Raw genomic sequence first — 21,247 nt, forward strand, 5'->3', positions numbered from 1 at the left:
TTCGTCTAGTAACTAACATATATTTAGACCTTAGTATGTATCAGGCATTATTCTCTACATTAGGGATACAGCAGTAAACAAAGTCCCTACCTTCCTGGAGTTTACACCTTAATGAGATGAGCAAGACAATAAACAGACAAGCAACACAATCTGTCAATGGTGATAAATGACACAGAAGTAAAGCTGAGACAGAGACACGGAGGGCCAGGGCAGATGAGAATAGTGGTTATCTCACTGATAATGTGACACTGGTCAAGAGGAAACGATGGAGCAGGTCACGCAGGTCTCAGGGCGAGAGTGTTCTAACAGAGGGAACAACCTGTGCAAAGGCCCTGAGGCATAAGCATGGCCTGGTGTGATTAGGAACAGCAAGACCAGGAGGGCATGGGTGGAGTGAGTCAAGGGAGAAGGCGGGGGTGGTAGGACTCACAGGGCCAGAGGCTGGGGCACCAGATGGTGCAGGACTTTGTGGTCCATGGTGAGGACTTCATCCTGAACCGTGAACGCTGTGTGGAGCCTCGGGAAGGTTTTGACCAGGAGTGACAGGGTCTCACTTAAGTTTTAAAGAGACTACTGTGGCTGCTGTGGAAATGGCACTTGGGGCAGCCACTCATCATTGCTCAGTCTTTTCTTTTTCTGGTCTTAGTCCCTCTGTTTGGATTAAATGACTCAGTTGTTGACAGTAATCTCTGGAGCCTGAGACCACAAAATTACCAACTCCCTTTTTCACTGTTTTCATTCAACTGAGAGGACAGTAATTTACTCCCCCTTCCGCAAATGTCTCTGGGGCATCACTTGCTCTACTGCGCTGTAACTTTTTATATGCGCACCAACACTCCCCATTAAGCTGCGAGCTCCGTTAGGGCAAAGAAAAGAAAGGCACAAGTCTCCGTGGTGCTCACACGCGGTTTTTATTAGCCAGAGTCCTGCCTCCCAGGAGATACGCAGCCACCCAAGGCACCCAGCCACCATGTTGTTCCTGCCTGCAGGGCTGATCCCATGGCCCGCCTGGGGTGGGGACCCCTGCAAAGCCACTTCAGGGCCTCGTTTCCACAGGTACAGAGCTCCGTGGGAGGAGAGGCCAGACGGAGGGCCCTGTCTTCCCCACCCGGGTTAGGACACACACAAGCCAAGTGGGCCATGTGTCACGGAGCAGAGAGAAAGCCCTGAGCTGCCGCCTGGAGGCCTGGGCACGTGGGGCTCCTCCTACCAGCCAGGCCACTGGATGGCCGCCTGCCTGCCTCCCACAGTGGCCAGTCCCCAGCCTGGGGATCCCTTCCTTCTTCGCTCAGCGTTACACACATAAGGCAGCCGGATGCCTCCAAGCATGGCGTTCTAGGAGCTGAGGCTGCCGGACGAGGACCAGGCATCTGAATAGAGTGCAGGTGAGGGCACGTCACCCCACGCTCCTCCAGGCAGCTCTGCCCCTACCCTGGGCTGTGCCCACCAGCCCCCAGGAGCCTGTGACCTCGAGGAGCTGCTCCATCCTGGGGAGTGAGGGGCCGGGAGCAGAGCGCCCCACTAGGAGTGGACCGCCCTGCTGACGGGCCGTTTCTCTGTGAAGAAGCTTTTCAGCAGCAGCACCTGGCTGACGCTGACCACGAACAGGGCAATCGTCTCACCGACAGACCAGTAAGAGACTCGGCTATTCAGGTCTTCGGCCCGGGCCCGGTCCTGGGCCTCCCGGAGCCGGTAATGTGTCTGGGAGTCAATCACCGTCTTCAGAGCCTCATGGATGGTCACACAGGCAGATTCCATCTGCACAGGGAGAGAAAAGCAGTCACTGCGAACCCCCAGAAAAGAAGAACGGAATCCAGCACACAGCATGCGTTGTCGTCAACATCCTTGGTAATTCTACTGAATGCTGGCTGTGTCTGCGCTAAGGGTTTGACGTAGTTCTACTGAACCTTCCAAACAAGTCTAGTTGAGGCTCAGAGAGGTTAAGTAACTTGCTCAGAGCCACACAGTTAGGAGACAGCAGAGTCAAGATTTAAACTCAACTATCTAAGTCCCGAGCCTATGCTTCCCACCAGTGCCCTGTTTTCTCTTATTTAATACCACATCTCTGATAGGCCAGGATCATTACCCCCAGATTCCCTGCCCTAATCCCAGGAACCTGCAAATATGATGAGCTGTCACTTCCGGGACTGTTATATGGTACAGTTGACCTTAAGACAGGGAGACTGTCCAGTGGGCCTGACCAAATCACAGGAGCCCTTCAGAGCAGAGAGCTTTCCCCAGCTGGTCAGCTAAAGGAAAGGTCAGAGAGGCGGGATGCCTGAGAAGAATTCAGTGCACCACTGCTGGCTCTGAAGATACAGAAGGTCACGTGCAAGGACCAGAAAAGGCCTCCAGGACCTGAGAGCTCAACAGCCAACGAGGAAATAGTGAACTCGGTCCTACAGCCACAAGGAACTAAATTCCACCAACCACCTGAATGAGTGTCAAAGCACTCATGTTCCTCCCTGGAGCCTCCAGATGAGAAGCCCGCCCACCGGCACCTTGATTTCAGCCTTGAGACCCTGAGCAGGGGACCCAGCCGAGCCTGCCCAGGCTCAGAGCCCACAGGACTGGGAGATGATAGGTGGGTGTCGTTTGCAGCCGTCAGGTTCATAGTCATTACTGACTCAGCAACAGAAAACAAAATACATCATGTCTGTGAAGAAACATGAGCTCTTACTCACAGGCCATCTCTAAAACATCATTTTATCCAAAACCTAGAAACTTCTAACCCAACAGTGAGTTCTCGGGCTAGAGAAGTTCATACAGCATCCAGCAGACATCTGCTTCAGCCCCCGAACTCCAAAGGTGGCCGTCGACAAAGCGCGGCGCAAGGCGCCAAAAAGGACTGAACCAGTGTAACTGCCGTCACTGCCCCCGACACCCCTCATTTCTCTCACAGACTGAAGGCAAATGGGGGACTCTGACCGAGAAAGTGTGTTCTCCTTACCTGCCCCATTAGATAGTCTTTATTCCGGGCTATTCTAGGCGCTAAGCTAGACTACAGGAGGACAGACAAGCTGCCCTTCAGCCTTTCTGTTGACAAGGCAGCATCTTCTGTCTGACCACTGGTCTACCTCCAGGGGCGTGGGCTTCCTCTGCACATACTGGCTGACTCCTCATTCTGATCTGCGGGTAAGAGGTGGCGAAATGTCACATGGAGGGAAAACTGACACGGTTACTGTGCATCAGGTGGAGTTAGTGGAGCTCGACTGGGCACCAGTTCAAGGGGCAGAATCCACAGTAAAGAACAAGCCTGTCTGTTTCAATTATCCCCTCAAGGGGAACTTTGAAACTGCTTCCTCAGTGGCGCCCTGCACACCCACTGTTTGGGCCATTATACTGCAGTCTCCTCTTGCAAGTGGGGTTAGCCAGCCCGGGGTCTTCACACTCCCCACGTTTGGTGGGTAGGTTGCACAGGCATACCTCGGAGACATTGCAAATTCTGTTCCACACCACTGCAGTAAAACAAATACAACAATGAAGCGAGTCACATGAATTTTTTCGTTTCCCAGTGCGTATCAAAGTTATGTTTACACGATTCTGTAGCGTGTTAAGTGTGCAACAGCATTGTGTCTAAAAAAAAATGCACATATCTTAATTAAAAAACACTTTATTGCTAAAAAATGCTAACCATCATCACAGCCACAAACCTTCCATTTGTTTAAAAAAAAAAAAAAAGCAGCACCTGTGAAGCACAGGAAAACAAGGAATGCCTGTACCTATAAATGTCTGATGTTGAGAGAAGGACAAATGATCCTGAGAAGGGCTCCTGACATCAAGAAGTTGATTCCAAAGGGACTTTTAAGTGCCAACTTGTACCGAAGTTGAATCAAGGTATGACATTTCTAGAAGCTTCCCTAGAGCCCCCTTCCAGTCACTACCTATGACCACGACACAGGAGGACTTGGTAAGTCAAACTAGTTCTCTAGATCACCCTGGTGGTTCCTGCAAGACCACAGTTACTGAAGGTAGGGCTGGGGAACTCAAGAGAGATACCCGTGAAAATGAGAATACAGGGATTCCAAATCATGCGGGGCTTTCTTCTATAGCCCAAACTCCCACTGATTCATTCTTTCAAATGTCTATTTATTAAATGCCTATTTATCTTCCAGACATGATGCTGGGCCCAGGAAACTGAGAGATCAATCAGAGTCAGGCACAGTCCTGGGTCTCAAAAAGGTCACAATTTATAGAAAGGGATCAATGTGATGGATTGTGACAAGAGCCAGCAAGAGACAGGAGAGCAGAGTTATGGGGAAGCTGGGAGGAGAAAGCTGCTAATCCTGTCAGGGGAGGTGGAGGGCTACCTGACATAGGAAGTGGAAAACTGAACCCTGACAGATGGACAGCACGTCACCTGGCGGAGGATGAGGGGCAGGCAGGTGAGAAAAGCCCGGTAAGGAGCACCTGCAGGGCCCTGCCCAGGGCCGGGGCTGTGTGGGGAGGAAGTCGTGGGTAGGTAGAGGCTCACAGCAAAGGCCTTGAGAGTCAAGACTTTTAACAATCAGCCCTGTGAGCAAAAGAATGGCAAGACCAGGATCCCACTTGAAGAGAAGCCACGATGCAGGGGGAGATGGGAGGCAGGGAAACCACTTTGGCTGCTGCAATCTGCGGGCAAGGAAAAGACGAGGGCCTCAATTGAGGAGGTCGCCAAGTAGGGGGAGAAGGGTGGAGCCGGGAGAGACCTAGAGGACTTGGTAACACGCAGATTGTTCCTGAAGTTAATGGGATGAACAGAGATGCACATATGTACGTGTAGACACACACACACATATGCATACGTGCACACATGCATATATACACACGGTTAGTATGTATAAATACACAGAGGCTTTGTTTTTAAACACTAGGGAAGGGCTCACTGGTTTTCCAGGCTAGAATTCCATTTTCCGTGTTTATTTCCATCACAAGAGCATTCAGAAACTTAATTATATTCACTTGAATTGGAAGCTCCTTGGACCCCTGGGCCCAAGACTGGGCATTCAGCAGTATAGGCTGATACCTGCAGCCTTCTCCCAGGGTCCAGAATCACTAGAGGAGGAGGAGGGGGAGAGGAAGAGAAACGAAGGAGGACACAGATATCACACATACAGGCGCCCCAGGCAGAGAGTACACCAGATAGGCTACGTAAGGCATCACTTTAAAGGCTTAGATCCGATGTCACCGGCCAGAGACCAGCACTGTGATTCTATGAAGAGGGCCTGAGGCCTTTAAAGGAACAGCTTCAGATCAGATCAGCGGCAGGGAAGGAGGCCGGTTCCCAGAGGGTACCAGAGCAACAGCTGGGACTCTGCAGCTTTCCTAGCATCTAAAGCCAGGAGACACCTTTAGAGCCTGGCATAGACCCCACCGGAGACGCCAGCACAACACATCCCCAGATCCACAGACACCTGGAAGCATCCCCTAGCACAAAAACATGCTAATTCCCCAGCCACTGACTGGGATCTGCCGTTGGCATCAGGCTAAGGCACCTCTTCAGCTTGTTATCACAAAATGTCAGTTAGGTAACCCGGCCAGCCTGCTTCCTGCCTTGAGGGAAGCCAGCAGAATCCCTGCTGCTCCTAAGAGCCCTGTTTGCCCAGGTCCCCACCTCCCCAGAGTGCAACCTTCATTCAGCCTTGCCAAAACCTCCAGCCCTGGCTGGTTTCTGGCGTCCTGGAACCTCACAGGGATTCTGGGCACTGCTCCATCATGACAGTTGGTCTCTGGAGACACCCTGACCAGTCCGCCTCCCAGGACCATCCCTTTCCTCCATCCCACGCCAACATCCCATCCCGCCTCTACCACCTGCTGATGCCCAGGTCTTCATCGTGTGACCACCAGCAAATTCCTTTAGCCTCACGTCATAAGGGCCTTCACTGATAGGAGTTCTTGGTTGTTTAAATTCTTCAAGAACTCAAAGGCAGGGATGCATGAGATGACCCTTAATCTTCCCTCAACCACTACCGAGGCAGCCCCGGGCCTTTGACCTCTGTCAGGAACCTTCAGCCTAGGCTGTGATCTGCCCAGATTCTCAGGAAGCCTCTCAGTTTGGGCTCCCTGAGTAGCAGGCTCAGCCCACATCCTCTGGTAGGAGCCTGGTCACGCTGGAACTCAGGCCAAAGACAAGTCTCTCTGGCCTGAAGCCCTGGCCTGGGCCTTGGCCACTCTGTCCTGTTCTTTCAACCCTAGTACTGATACTGGTGCCAGAAAACACGGTCTCTGGCCCAGCACGGGGCTGGACCAAGTCTCAGGGGAAGAGATGACAGCTGAGGCAGCAAGGGGATCGAGCCGAGGGAAACAAGACAAGGGCCGGCGAGGAAAGTGCAAGCTATACCGTGAACACCTGCACCTGCTGTTCTCGGCTTGGGCGGCCCTCCCTCCTCAGCGCCGGACACCCTCCTGGGTGACCGCCCACACTGTCACTTTTCAGCCAGAACTCTCCCTGTGAAGACTTCCCTGAGCCTCCTGGAAGAGTCAGCGGGTCCCTCCCCGGAGCGCCCGCGCCCTTAAATCGCTGCCCTGATCACACTGTCCCGTGGCTACGTGGGTTACAGGGTCACCCTCCACGCAGGGCTCCTGGCGGCTGGGACGGCGCCGTCCAACTTCCCTGAAGCCGCACCACCCCAGCACGGCGTGCAGACTGAGCGCCCCCCGCAGGCGAGCCAGTGCTCCCGGAGGCAGACGCAGACACAACCCGGCCCGTTCGGGCAGAGGGGCCAGAGGGACAGCGGTTGAAGGGAACAGCTCTGCTGAGGCTGGGCGGAAGGACGAGGCTCCCAGACAAAGAAGAGGGAGGCGCAATCCCTCTTCCTGCAACAAAACCAAACTCCAATTCTAAGGCTCCTGGAAAGAACGTCTCTCTTGCATGAATCCATTAAGCCTCTTCTCCACCAATTCCTTTTCCACTGGCAAGAGATGGAAGTCCTTCAGCTCAGCTTCTGGAGACTTACACAATCTTCAAGGCGGAAGCTGTTTCATCAGTGACCAACAGAGCTCTCGAGAGGATAGGTTGTGAAAGATCTTACACACAGTACACACCCTGGGCCGGACCTTCTGTCGGCAGTCACGTTGCCAAGTTCAAACCCAGTGTTGTCCCAAGGAGCTCTCCACGCATGGCCTCTAGCCACTTTTGTGACTACTGAGCACTAGAAATGTTGCCATAGAGCAAATAAGCAAGTGAATTTTTAACTTAATCTCAAGTAATTTAAATTTAAATAGCCATGTGCAGAGAGTGCTTACTGACTGGGCAGTGAGCCACTAACCCCAACTGCCTAGGGAACAAACCCATGGTCAAAGCCATAGGGGAATGGGGTATGTGGTCACCTTGGAGGGCAGCCTAGAAGGTACTCTGGCCTCTCTGGAGATTCAGATGCTCTGGCTTTGGTCCTTGAACAGGTGCAGCCATGCACGGTCATCCCTGTGTTGCGGGTGTCCCTGGGCCCTGCCACTCAGTCATCTGACAAATATTTGGTGAGCTGCTATTCTGTGCCACACCCCATGCACTGGGGTGCTGGAGACACGGGGGTAAGTAATACAGAGTCCCTAGCCTCAGAGCCTGCATGTGGGAGGGAGGGAAGACTGATGGAGGAGGCTAGGACTGGATTATAGTTAAGCATGAGAGCCATGGGTGACAGAGGTGACTATCTGTCCCCCAAAATATCACCGTTTCTCTTCCAGAGTGTGGAGTTGTTGCAAAGAGTCGACTGCCCAACAGGACTGTATCTGCCAGCCCTCTTTTCATCCAGACTGTCCACATGAGTCTTTCTCAACAGTGAGATATGAGTGGGGGTGATGGTGTTACTTCTGGCTTTTAAGACGCAGGTGGGGCTTTTTCATTTCCTCCTTCTTTTAGTGGCTAGAGTCAGAGGACTCTGAAGCCCTAAGGGACAGCAGAAAGATGACAAGAAAGGAGCCTGGCTTCCCGAGTAACTCCATGGAGGAAAGCCCTCCACCCCTACCCCAACTCACTACATTATTATTTGAATAAGAAAAAAAAAAAACTTCCACTGTGTTAAACCATTGGTATTTGGGGCTTGTTATAGCAGCTTGTGTTCCCTTAACTAACACATACAAACTAGGACTTTGGTCTTTCTGATGTAGATATGTCATATGAGCAGAGAGAGGCACATGCTATGTGTACTTTGAAAGCAGTGCTGTCAAAGACTGAATGGCAACACAGGAATACCAGAGGAGAGTACTGAGGGGTCCAGTTAAAGAACAGACAGGAAGAGGGGAAGGGGAACATGCTGTCCTTAGGACTGGATGTGAAGCGAGGGGCAGAGCCAACACTGAGACTTCAGACTGGGAGCTGATCAGCCAAGAGGGGGACAGAAGAGGAGGAGCAGGTTGCGGGGCTCAGCCTAGGGTTGTAAATGTCCACTCACCTGGGTGAGAGCTGTGACCCTATTCCCCATGTCTGGGAGAATGGGGGCCTCATCGCCCACTTGAAAGTCAAAGTAGACGGTCTTGTGAGAGAAGGTGGAAAACTCATTACTGAAGCAAAACTGATAAACGCCCTTGACCTCAGCCCGGTGCGTGAAGCTGTCATACTGCTTCTTGGTTTCCCTGTAGATGGTGTTCCCCAGGGGGTCCTCCACATAGCAGTCAACATCGTAGTGGCCTCCAGTGATGACCTGACAACCACAAAAGACACCCACAGTCCAATGTTAATAGAGGAGCAATCACCACTTACCAAACACCAGCCAGACCCTGTGATTAGACATCACATTTTTTTCATTTAATCTTCATAACCTTTTAAAGCAGGTACTATGACATGCCCCATTTTACAGAGGATGAAACTGAGGCTGAGAGAGGTAAAGTGGCCGTGATCACACAGCTTGAAAATGACAGACCTGAATTCATGTCTGTCTGAGTCCAAAGGTTTTGCTCTGAAAGAGTACAAAGAGCCTAATCCTCCCCATTTCACAGAAGAGGAAACCGAGGGTCCGAGGTTACGCAAATTGTTGAACGCGTCTGTTAAATATTCATATTATTGCCGATGGAATGCAACGGGAAGGCAAATACAGCTGAAGCATTCACAGAATCAGTGACTATCAGAGGTGGGAGAGCTCCCAGGAATCACTAGCTCAAACTTTCTCTGTAAACACAGGAAGGAGAAAAACCTCCAAAGGGCAAAATCACACAGGCAGTCAATCACTATAACCGACATCCATCAGGGAACACAGTCAACAGTCCATTTGCTTCCAAATTTTAAATTTCCTTTTGTCCAGATGGAAAAAATTGCTTTGTGATTAGTGAGCTTCCTAATGTTGGAGGTGTTTAACTTAGGCTGAATACTCCTTAACAGGGAATCCTGACCCAGCAGTGACCAGATGACCTCTCAGGCCCCCTCCAGCCTCATAATGATCAATTTTTGGTGACCATACCTAGGTTACCCCTGTTAACCCAGCCGCAATTTGCACACTGTCCACAGAGATCTGACAGTGGCTAGAAGAACGACTCAGAGGCCATCATACATGATGCTGTCCCCAAGCACAAGCCTCTTTTAGGAGCTTTGGTCAGAAAAGGACCATCAAATGGCCTGCCAGCCTGCTGTCTGTCTTTCCTCATCTCTGTAAATGCTTGCCAGTATGTGTCCACCAGCAGAAGCCTGTCTGGGTATAATCCCTACTCAGCCCCCCAAACCTAGATCTGCTCACTAAACCTGAAAGGCAGATTTCTTACTCAAGACCTGCTCCCCTGAACTGTGAGCCATGAGATCTCTCAAAGGAGCCAGGAGTGCTGGAGCTGGGAGCTGTTCTGAGCCATATGGCAGCAGCCAAGTCTTGCAGCCACATCACTCCTTGTAAACACTGCCAGAGCTCTAAGTCTGTGCTGAGACCTCCTTTCCAAAGCACCCATTTTCATCACTTCCGCGCTCACCCCAGCTATGACTTCAAACGCTGGAGGGAAAAATAAAACCACAAACCCTTTTCCTCTTGCCACCATTTTTTCAGTACAGGAGGGGACAAAGCAGTCCAAGAAACTTGGGACAGAGAGCCTGGGTCCAGCTAATCATAGATCTCATTCCTTAAAGTCAAGGGGCCTGCAGGAAGTTATTCTGGCCATCTCCCGAGGATGCAGGACCCGCCCCCGGGGCATCCCCATCCTGGGCACGCACCTGCGGCGCTACTTCCCTGCTTAGTCGGGGCTGTCTTGAGTGGGTTCTGAGTGATCAAAACGTTCCTCCTCACGGGGAAGTCAACTGGTCCCCAGTCATTCCCGGCCCCTGCAGCCTCTGTGGCTAACTCCAGCCACTCCAACCTGGGGCGCGCCAGTGCCCAGGCGAGACCTGGAGGGGGGAGAGAGAGGAGGCGACACCGGGAGCCATGGCCTTACTTGGTAATCCAGGGAGAACTTCACGCCCTGCTCCACGTCCTCGTGGAAGCACTGCTTGGCGTTGTCAGGCAGCTCGAAGGTGAGCTCGGCGCCCCCCGACCGTTCAGCCCGGAGCAGGAGAAGCAGCAGCAGGAGCAGCGCGGAGGCGGAGCGCGGGGTCGCGCTGTCCATGATGCTCCCGATCCAGCCCCGCGGGCGGAGGCCCGGGCGTGCGCCCCTCGCGGGTGGCGCAGTGTCAGCGAGACCTGGGAGAACTTGCAGAGGCAGACGTGGCGCGAGCGCGGCGCTTCCGGGACAGCCGACCGCTCAGTGCGCAGCCGTGCGCTCCCGGGTGGGCCGGGGCGCGAGGCCCTGGAGCGCCGCGGCCTCCCCACGCCCCTTCCGCCCCTGCGCCTGCGCGCCGGCTGGGCTGGCCTGGGGAAGGGGACCGCCCCTTCGCCCGCCCCTCCCCGTTCTGCAGGGGTATCTCCGTGGAGGGGAAGCGGAGCCCCGCCCTCGCCCCGCCAACCCCCCTCCCCCCCGCCTGGCGCGCGCCCCCTGAGAGGCGCGCCCTGCGGACATCCCCTGCTGAAGCTCTTCTGCTCCCTCCGGGAACCGCAGGGCTGAGCCTAGGTCCACCCAGCCCACCCTCCCTAGCTGCAGCAACACGGAGCCCGTGGGGTTCTACGAGGTACAGGCTCCGCTTCTGACTGGCTCTGTAACTTGTCTCAGTTCTCCGGGGAATCGTCCCCTTGCCTGGAAATGAGTGTGCCCGCGCCTACTGTGCACCGTAGTTAGGCGGGCCACGTGAAAAAAGATGTGCGAACCCTGGGGACGCAGTAAACACCCCTTTCTTCATTTCCGTCCCCTTCCCAAGGTGAAAAAGTGTGCGGGGGTGCGGGGAGAATGAAAGTAAGTAAACCCCCGTAATTACATCCCCTTTGGGGAAAAGAGTGTGCTCACACAAGGCTTCGGGAAGAGGTGAATCCAGGTCTGTCACTCAGCAATTTCAGGTATGTTTTGGTCGTCAGGATAAGTTGAAGACTATTCTGGGACGAAACAATCATTTTTTTTTTCCCCTTGACTTCTCAAAAGCGTTGAAAGGAGATAAATTAATTTACAGTCTTAATCTGTTACCATTGACCTAAGAAGATATTTTGTGCAATCGTTACTATAGGGTTTTATATTCACTATGATCAGGCAAGACAAAGGAAAAATCACTGATTGTGGTCTTGCTGCGCAGTAAAGAATTTTTTCAAAACATCATTAAATGAGATGTATCTTGATTTTAGCAAAGAATTTTACTGCCCATATAGTTCTCCACGTGGATGAGACTGACGTGTTCTGTCACTGGGCTATTTGACCACGAATTAAGGTGCTAATGTATGTGAAAGCAGTCTGTCGGCTGTGAAATACCGTGCACGCATAATGTACCGGACGTGGCAAGGTATGTAGTGTGCCCTGAAGCTCTTTGCATGGCTCTGCCCTGGTGAACATTATTTTTTAGTGACTGGTAGGAAGCATGTAACTAATAATCATCCAATCTAGACGCACCAAGTGGAGAAACAAATGACAAATGTAAGACCAAGGTTACCTTGATCAGCGGGAGTACTAAACTAAGACCAACGAAGAGAAATTTCACCAGGTTAAATGTTAAACCCTGCATTTAGTTCCAAGAAGACACCTGCATGCGCTCAGGGCAGTAGCTCAAGCCAGAGCATGTGGAGACTTATAATCAACAGTTAGCTGAATATAAGACAATGGAAATGGATGAACTAAAAAAGAATCCCTGGCTTGGGCTGGGTTAATGAAAGAACAGCATTGTTTTAGCACCTATTGTGTGGAAGATGGCAGAGCAGATGGCAGGTGCAGCCCTGGGGGGACCTGAGCAGCAAAAACAGAGGAAAGGAACTTACCCCAGCCCCTGTTCGGCAATGCACCTTCTCATTCTTAGCCTTTTTTTTTTTTTAAACCAGGAGAGAAAATATAATACCTGTGTAATTAAAAATTAATTTTTTAAATCACACGTACGTAAAATACTGGGTGTTTGCTCAGGTCAATTTTACCAGGCAGTCATGTCAACCTCATCTTAAGGAAAAGGTAATATTTATCATTGAGATTACACTAAGAAAAATGAGAAATACTACTGAAGGATTGCAATATATCTTTTATTGACATATTAGAAATATATAAGTAGTTCCAGTACATGGATTTTGATACATCCTTGAGCACGTTGTCAGCTTGAGACTAGGATATAACACTGGAGAACCAGTTCAAGCAACACACAATACATCTGAAGTACCAACACGCACAAAGGAGAAAAGTCAGACAAAACCTGCATTTACTGGATGAAACTCTAAGAGAATCAACAATGAACTTAAGCAAACAAACAAAAGGCTTTGGAATGTCTAGAAATCAAACCAAAATTCCAGACTTTGAAGTTTAGACTCACATTCTGTAATATATTTTGATAAACATTCAGGAAGTCTTAAGTAGATGGGTTATTTAAACTACAGTTTGCAGCTAACTTCTGTAGTGACTCTAGGCTCCCCAAAATCTCTGATCTAGAAAGCATGTTTGAATCTAAATATGCTTTTTAAAAAGCATACCTGTGCAGTTGGTTAACATGAAGAATATTGCCCATGTATGCATTAACCATAATGAAGTTTTGCCATGGTTATACTAGTTTGCAACAGTTTAATTCAACTAATGCATCATCAAATAGTGATGAAACAAGGTGCTGTCTGATAACTGTCTACAGAAAGGCCAATGGAAAGGTCAAGACTGATGGATGCAGGTAGTGAGTGGCATCAGTGTGCCTGCTATTACGCGTTTGTGCGACGGACAGGCTATTCCGATGGGCATAGTGTTTTACCTAAGCTAATTGCTATGAATGGACCACATTCACTACTTAGGATAAATTAGACTTTCAAATCTTAGCATAAGGTTTAGAAAAAATCTCTTATGCAGTGTCTTGTTATCCCCACAGTTGGATACTACTAGCAGAAGTTAGTTTTAACTGGCACTAATGACAGTTGGAAAAGTACTTAAGGTGTAATGTGTGTGTGTTTAATGAGCTGCCGAAAACAATGGTTGTCTGTCTGGTTCTCTCTTTAGTGAATGCATCAGAGAGTTGTTGCCCTGCCAGTAATCATGTCCACTCGCTAAGAACTATTACTGTCTAAATGGTCCTGAAGAGAGTGTGGGTTGTCCACACTAAACCAAGTTCATGAGCCCTAGGTTTTCACTCGCTTATGTGCTATTCTTCTTACCTGCTTCCCTTCCTATAAAGTCCAGGAGGCCATTAGCACTCGTGTCTAAAATCCCAAAGGCCAACGTTATGTGTCAGTCATCTTACCAAATCACGGTTTGAATTGCCTTTAAGTTAGTGGGACAGCCTAGCTAGCCAGCCAGAGCACACCTCCATGCAGCTTGGTTGCTCTGGACGTATTTCTACCACGTACACAATCATTCTCCCAAAACAAGGGTGATCAGCCGAGGTGATGTTGCCTTCAGGAGACATCCAGCCATATCTGGGGACACTTTTGGTTGTCAATATGTGGGGGTAAGATGCTACTGGCATCTGATAGGTGGAGGTTGTGGGTGTTGCTAAACATTCTGTAGTGCACAGGACAGCTCCCCACGACAGAAAGTTATCCAGCCCCAAATGTCAATAGTGTCAAGGTTGAGTATGTACCTGCCCTAAAGGAATTACTGAAAAACAAGCACTTGGTGTATTTATAACCATCTTTAGCACTTTTGATTGGGATATTCAGATAAATTTCTGGCAAATGTTATTATAGAAATGGTCTGATGTGGAGAGCTTCTGTGGCTGAATTTATTTTACTTTACAAATGAATTTAGGGCTCAGTATTCATAGAACCTTTAAGGATCTCAAGGGGATACTTGAATTTTTCAGCTAGACTTCACTTCGTGTAGAGTATTATGTATTATTTGAGATCTGGGGGATTCAGAGTTCTGAAGAAGTATTAAAATTAGCTTCCTCTTACTTAGTTGCTTCTAGGCACAGTTACAGATACTTTCACATATGAGCTCCTTTAATTCTCACCACCACCTTGCATGGTGAAGCACTACTCACCCCATTTTACAGATGAAGGCATGGAGGCTTGGAGAAGTTAAGCTAATTCCTCAGGGTCCTGCAGCTGGTAAATGATGAAGCAGAGCTGCAAACCCAAATCTCAAGGCCTTTTCTCTTTCCTCTATGTGGTGCTATCCCCAAAGACTACCGATTTTTTTTTTTAACCATGGAGCAAACATATCTAAGCATCATGAAAGGAAAAATAAATGGGAAAATAACCAGAAATACCTTCACCTAAAGTGTGGCTACATTATACCAAAGGTGCTAAATGTCTGCTTCCCTTCTTGGGTTCCTGCAAAGTGGCTTTAAAAGGTTGTACAGGTTGTTTCTACACATCTCCCATCACGTAGATAATTCTGGCCAAGAAGAAACCAGCTGTTCTTGGATTACCCAGATGAGTGAAGGATAAATGACAGTTTGCATCCCTTAAAATGTTCAGGCTACAGGTGGTCCCCCCTGCTTCTGGTCTAAAAATCCTCTGCTCTACTTTTTAATCTTTGCAAATCTTATCAAAATGTATCATTCTAGCTTGGGGAGATCTCACCAAGTTTCTTTTTTGTTTTTTAAGAATAATCAGGAAATGCTTCTTACAGGTCTATTCTATGAGTTGTGTTATATTCAACTCCAAATTAGCTAATAGCCCCTGACTGTTCACAAGATTTCAGCACAGAGCCTGTGTCAGGGCAGGAGGCCAAGGAAGTTTCATTTCTGGGCAGGATTCACCGCTGAGGCACCAGCTACTGTGACAAAACAGAATTGGGGGAATATGTAGATGTAGTAGTTGGGGACTCAGAGCACACTCAGATTAGCATGTGAGTAAAGTCTGTAACTGGAGTTTTGAAAGATCTCAACCATGCTATACTAGACGGTGCCCCGGGACACAATAAGAGCCAGCACCCCCGTGCCAGAACCTCTCTGATGGGGGAATTCTGGTTTGATTCCTCTAGATATAATACAGATACCCAGACTTAATAGCCTAAAGATTGGTTTTGAGCTTTTGCACATTCTAGCAAATGTTGAAGCCTCATTTTCTTTGTAGGCACTTTGTAGATTTATTACACATGACACACTCCAAATACCATCTTGCGATTTAAATTCTTGTTTGTCCAATGGGAAATAACCGGCGTCACTGGAATTTGGCACAACATTGTAAAATGACTATAACTCAACAAAAAAAGTAAGCAAGTAAGTAAGTAAATAAATAAATAAAGTTAGCCAAAAAAAAAAAAAAAGAAAGAAAGAAAGAAAGAAAAGAAAAGAACCAGTGTCAGTAGCTTAGATCATTGTACCTGCTGTGTGACTTTCAAACTCCAAAGGTTTTCTTCCTTGGGAGAATTTTTTGGGTAATTTCCTCTCCAAAACCCCAATTATCCTGAGTGCTTTTCAAGTAGATGGATAAGAACCCAAGTGTGATTTCAGGAGGGGAGCAGCACCCTGTCTCTATGTCTTCTGAAGCAGCCACACACCAACATTGAGGGATGACGAGGATATGGAGAACTGCGCGGCTGTGTGGGTCTACATTATGGTTCTTTTCATAAGCTACATAGATTAAAAGAAACCGTCTCTAAAAGCTTCTAGGTCATGATTTCTTCAAAGTCAGACAGCTGCTTCATCTGCTCAACTTGCATAGAATGCCTTCTGAGGAGTTTCTTTTTACTTCTCAAGTCAACTCTCTTTGGTGAGCTTGGAGCCACAGGAACCATGGATTTTAAGCCACTAGCAAGTGGAGAGGAGGGTTTGCTGCTCGATCTAATATCTGGGATCGGTGGGTTCAGATTTACATTTAAAGGTGGAAGGAAGCCAGGCCTGGTCTGAGAAATTCGGTCTAGTAGCAGAGTTCCGGAACCTCGTCTTTCTAGAAGGTGGGGTGGCCTGCGGCGCGCGGAGCTGGGGGATGTGCTGGGCACAGCATCCAGGGACTCCCTGGAGCCCTGGAAGAGAGACAAGTGGGAGCTGTTGAGCTTCTTTCGATCTAAGGGTCCTTTGCCGGATTCAAGGGAGATAGAGTTGGGTGGGTCGGCTCCTGGCTGTAAATCTAAATCGTAGAAGTCATTTTCCAGCCGTCTGAGGGACACTGCATCTCTGAGAGCAGAGGGGCCAGACAGGCAGATACCACTCTTCTCTTGGTCAACAGGGAGAGTCCCTCTCCTGGCCAGACGAGGGTGGGAGGCCTGGTTTTTCTCATAGGCTGCCTTCCAGGAGGCCAGTGCCGAAGAGGCTGGAATCTTCAGGACCTGCTCTGTGACTGTGTGGAAGAGGGTGGGGTCTTTGCTGTCAATACTGTTGGTTCTGGAGAGGGGTCCCCGTTTAGGGAAGGACACGTCACTAATGCTCTTGAGGACCTCGTTGTCTGTGCTGGCACCATGGGTCTCGTCCTGGCGCGTGGAGGCCGCCAACACAGAGGGTGCAATCAGGCCCCAGGGTTCAGACTGGAGCCTCTTCAGTTGGGGCAAACGGGCCCTTTTGAGGTTCCCGACTTTCCTAGTGGGTGACCCGGGTTCAATAAGAGCCTTAGAGGTGTTGCAACCACCCTGGATTGGATGCCCTGATTGGAGGCTGAAGAAGTCGTCCTTCTCACCGGGCGGAGTGCCCAGGCCTGGGGCTTTCAGTTCAATATCGGAGGGGGATGCACACAGTGGAGGCGACTGTCTGTCTTCCTCTTTGGGTGAAGGAGGGACATTAAGATACTGTTTGGTGGTTTTGGTGCCTGAAGATGATTTATCTGTTGTGATAATAATCACCTCCTTGCCTTTGGCTTTGCAAGCATCAAGGAGATGTTTCAGTGCATCCTTGTCATCTGCATTTATTGCGTAAACCAGAGCTGAAGCCCCCGTGCGATCCTCGAGGCTGGGATCTGCTCCATTCTCCAGTAATAAGGAGACCACTTCTCCCCCAGCTCTTCTGATGCAGGCGTGGATGAGGGCAGTCTTGCCAGACTTATCCTGAATATTGGGGTCTGCCCTGTTGTCCAGCAGGTACTTCACCATCTTGGACTTGCTGATGCTTTGCTGGTCCACATGTTTGGTGATGCATGCCACCATGAGAGCCGTTTCGCCTTTGTCATTGCTTTCGTTGATATAAGCGCCCCCTTCCAAAAGGAGCCTGGTCAGCCTGAGCCTCCCCAGCCACACAGCCTTTAAAAGTGAGTTTCCATCAGTCCTTAATTCGGTGTCATCATCCATCATACTGGCTACACCTTAGAGTCTTTGAGCCACAGTGGCGATCAGACCTAGCAAGGGAAGAAAAGAGAAAAGTGTATTCTGTAGCTGATCTGAGCAGCATGGCTGTTACAGAGCCCAGTTCAGTCATGTCCCAGCCTGATCCCTAGTTCTGCCACCTTGGTCGGGTTACTTCACCATTTCTTCATCTGTAGCGTGGTGGGGGACGGGGGTGAGGGTGGTAATAGTAGCAAGCTACTATTAGTAGTCATTGTGAAGATTAAATGAGATTGCGTCTATAAAACACTTAACCACACGTGAAGCAGTTGACATAATGCCTAGCATATAGTCAGCAATAAAAATGCAAACTGTTGCTGCATGCACAGTTTGCACAATACTTATCACAAATGCAGTTTAAGAAACTTTGCTTTCTGTCTGCCGGCACCACTGAAGTCTGAGTACCAGTGAGGAAAGGTCTGTGTCTATCTTGTTCCCTGCTGTATCTTCATCGTTCGGCAATGAGTCACACTTGCTTGGTTGCCTCCTAAAAAGCGGTTTAATGCGTTGTTGTTCTAGGTATGTATCCAAAAAACCCGTGGGAAATACACCAGAAGTTTGGTAGGATTATGGCTAGTTTTCATTTTCTTCTTTTTGCTGTATTTCCTAAAATAAACATGTATAATGATTGTAATGGGGAGAAATACTGTACAACAAAGTCAACCCAGGTTGTAGTCTCCGCGCTTCCAGCAGAGGTCAGAGTTCTCATCCTCCTCATTCAGACTCGCAGAATAGCTCAGATAATGCAGTGCTACATCCTCCCCTCTGGTTGAACAGACCTGAGGCAGAGGATGGACAGGGGATGGCTTTTTTTTTTTTTTTTTTTTTTTTTGCTTCCGAATATTAGGAAATAAAACTCACACCAGAGCTTTCCCTGCTGAGTTTTGTCAAACCTGGGTTTTCTGCTTTGGTTCTCCCTGTGTCAGTTACCTAATTCCTGGACTCAGAGCCTCCAAACTGGCTGTTGGTCAAGAGGTCTTCAATGAATAAGGACAAATGGTTCTTCTAGAATGGATGCCCCGCCAGCCCCAGGTCCCTCTCTGGCCTAGGTCTCTGCCAGCATGGCTCCTCCACATGGATTTTCTGTCCCTCAGGCTCCCACTGAGCAGTTGTCACCACACCTGAGTTTTCCTTCTCCTCTGATGCACCTCATCCTTCCTCCGACCCCCACTACCATGAGCAGTTACTGGTCAATTTACATTCCTCTAGTAAATAGGAACTCAAAAGTTTGTCTTGGCTGAAGTTGAGAGATGGAGATATTTGTATGTGTGTGTATATATATATATATCCTTTTTAAACATTTAGTACATGAATAAATACTTGCTATTTTTTTAAAAAAGCCCAAATCCCACTTAAGAATATAAAAAAGGGGGATTTCCTTTACAAACCCCCAGCCCTTCTTGAAGCCACTCTTCAGAAGTAACTGTGGTTAACAGACTAGAGTGTATCTTTCTGCTTCAGATCATTTTTCCACTTCTTCCAAATGCATTGGTCAGTAACTCCATCTCAGTCTGATCTTTGCTGCGGTTGTGTTTACGTGTTCCTATGCGATTTTCTGTTAAATCACTGCCATCCAAGGGCACACTATGTGATTAGATACATTCACAAAAAGTTTGTTTCTGTCTCTTCAACTCTACACTTCTTTCTTCAGTCTCCTGATTTTCTCTCTCCCTCTCTCTCTGTCTCTCTCTCTGTGATATGGCCTTTCTCTCTGTTCGCTTCCTGTCGTTGTAACCCTTCTGTGGTCCTTCATATGACCATCTTATTAAAGTTCTATGTGTTGATAAGCTTGTTAGTCCCCAAGCTCTGGACCCTTAAGGCAGAATTTTCAAGGACTAAGTGAAGAAAAGGGAACAGGCAATGAAAACAGACTGTTGCCCGTGCCATCCAAGGGGCCCTCTGTCTCCTGGACATATCTCTTCAGCATCCTGCCCTCCTATTCCTGTTCTCTTCACAGAACCACCTATCTTGAAGTCTGGTTGTTTCTCAAATGCCCCACATTTTATTTTTCTTCCTTGTAGCACTATTCATGTTTCTAACTCTAAGACCTCCCTGCTCTTCTTTAATTATTCATCATCCCTCAAGTCTCAGCTCCAGTGTGACTTCCTTTCTAATCAAGAGAAAAAAATCACTCAAGATCCAAGGGGGAGAGTTGAATAAAATGACAACTGACTCATACCCAGACTATATAAAGAACTCCTACAAATCACTTCCTCTAAAAGAGGATACACACATGGCCAGCAAGCACAGAAGAAGGTGCTCAGCCTCATTAGTAATCAAGGAAAATCAAATTAAAGCACGACGAGATACCATCATACCCTCCCGCATGGCTAAAATTAGACCGACAGCACCAAGGGTGGATGAAGCAGGGAGCGTCGGGAACATGCTGGTGGAGGCATAAGCTGGTTCCCCTAAACTGATGCCCGCACGCTGACCCAGGAGTTCCATGCCTGAGTTTAGACGTGTGGTAGATTGAACAGCATGGCCACAAAGTCCTCCCATCCCAGCATGCACACACCACCTGCAATACAATATTGCCTCTCCTCCCATCAGGAGGAGGAGTCGGCATATGATTTGCTTTGACCGATAAAGTGTGGCAGAACTCACTTTGTGTGACATTCAAAGCAAGGCCAGGCCTCAGTGACCCCTGCAGCTTTAAGATTTGCTCTCTTGGAACCCAGCTGCCGTGTAAAGAAGTCTGGGGTGTCCTATCAGGAAGGACATGTAGCAGTACGGCCAACAGCCCCAGCGAACATCAGAGTGTGCATGAAGCCATCTCGGACCAACCAATCCCCAGATGAATGCAGCTGCATGAGGGAACCCAGACAAGGCCAGCAGAAGTTCCCAGAGGCTGGTCCAAGTTGCAGAAATAGGAGCAAATAAGTGATTATTGTTTTAAGCCACTATTTTGGGATGATTTGTTCACAGCAATAGATGACTGTTAAATATGTGTAGGAAAACATATACAAAAATGGTCCCAGCAGCACAATTCATAAAAAGTAAAAACTAGAAACAACCCATTAATAAGAAAATAGGTAAACTATAGTATATTTTGTATTCATACACTAAAATACTATACATCATCTTTGCATTCTCTCTCTCTCTCTTTCTCTGTCTCTTTCTCTCTTTCACACATGCACACACACACACCCATACTAAAAGAGAATAATGGATACTGCCTCCCCTCGGTTCAACTTTCTCAATTGGAGCATTGATCTCATTAATCACCTGGGTCAGCCTCCTCCCCAGAACTCCGAGCCCCTTGAGGCAGGAAATCTGTCTTTTTTCTCCCTCATCAGCTGTGTGATTATTCGAAAGTAAGATAAAGGAAAATATGGAGGAAGGCAGGAAGAGAAAAAGGAAAAGAAGATGGGGAGGAGATGTGGATGGATAATTGGGTTTTCTTCCTATGTTCTATGTGGTGCGAATCCCATAGCTCTGGACTCCCTCAAAGTCAAGGGAGGGAGGGATGGAGGCAGGTAGGGAGAAAAAGAAGAAAGGAAAGGTGGGAAGAGGATGGTATATCAAGGAGATGCTTCTGTCCCTCCACTTGGAATCAGTGGCCACCTCGTCCCCTGAGCTCAAGCTTGTCCCCAGTCAACTCTGCTCCAGCTCCCTCAGAGAGAGCAGA

The 21,247-nt window shown here is 48.8% G+C and overlaps 2 protein-coding genes across 2 annotated transcripts; both read right to left on the reverse strand.

The window, feature by feature from the left end:
* Nucleotides 1-892: 892 nt before the first annotated feature.
* Nucleotides 893-10,704, reverse strand: TMED3 (transmembrane p24 trafficking protein 3). The gene is made up of 3 exons (XM_010955174.3): nt 10,324-10,704; nt 8,370-8,618; nt 893-1,758 (listed from the first exon to the last, which is right to left on the reverse strand). Exons 1-3 carry the CDS (start codon nt 10,492-10,494, stop codon nt 1,522-1,524), a joined length of 657 nt encoding a protein of 218 aa, XP_010953476.1. The 5' UTR covers nt 10,495-10,704; the 3' UTR covers nt 893-1,521.
* A 5,271-nt stretch (nt 10,705-15,975) lies between these two features.
* Nucleotides 15,976-17,586, reverse strand: ANKRD34C (ankyrin repeat domain 34C). The gene has a single exon (XM_010955175.3). The coding sequence runs from the start codon at nt 17,584-17,586 to the stop codon at nt 15,976-15,978; it is 1,611 nt and encodes a 536-aa protein (XP_010953477.1).
* Between the last annotated feature and the right edge of the window lie 3,661 nt (nt 17,587-21,247).

This window comes from Camelus bactrianus, chromosome 27 (genome assembly GCF_048773025.1).
Source record: "Camelus bactrianus isolate YW-2024 breed Bactrian camel chromosome 27, ASM4877302v1, whole genome shotgun sequence".
Classification (NCBI taxonomy): Eukaryota; Metazoa; Chordata; class Mammalia; order Artiodactyla; family Camelidae; genus Camelus; species Camelus bactrianus.

Coding starts and splice junctions, on each gene's coding strand:
- ANKRD34C (XM_010955175.3), bottom strand. CDS start 17,586: ATGATGGATGATGACACCGAATTAAGGACTGATGGAAACTCACTTTTA.
- TMED3 (XM_010955174.3), bottom strand. CDS start 10,494: ATGGACAGCGCGACCCCGCGCTCCGCCTCCGCGCTGCTCCTGCTGCTG. Junction 8,619..10,323: donor AGTTCTCCCTGGATTACCAA/GTAAGGCCATGG, acceptor TGTGGTTGTCAG/GTCATCACTGGAGGCCACTA. Junction 1,759..8,369: donor GGGTCACAGCTCTCACCCAG/GTGAGTGGACAT, acceptor CTCCCTGTGCAG/ATGGAATCTGCCTGTGTGAC.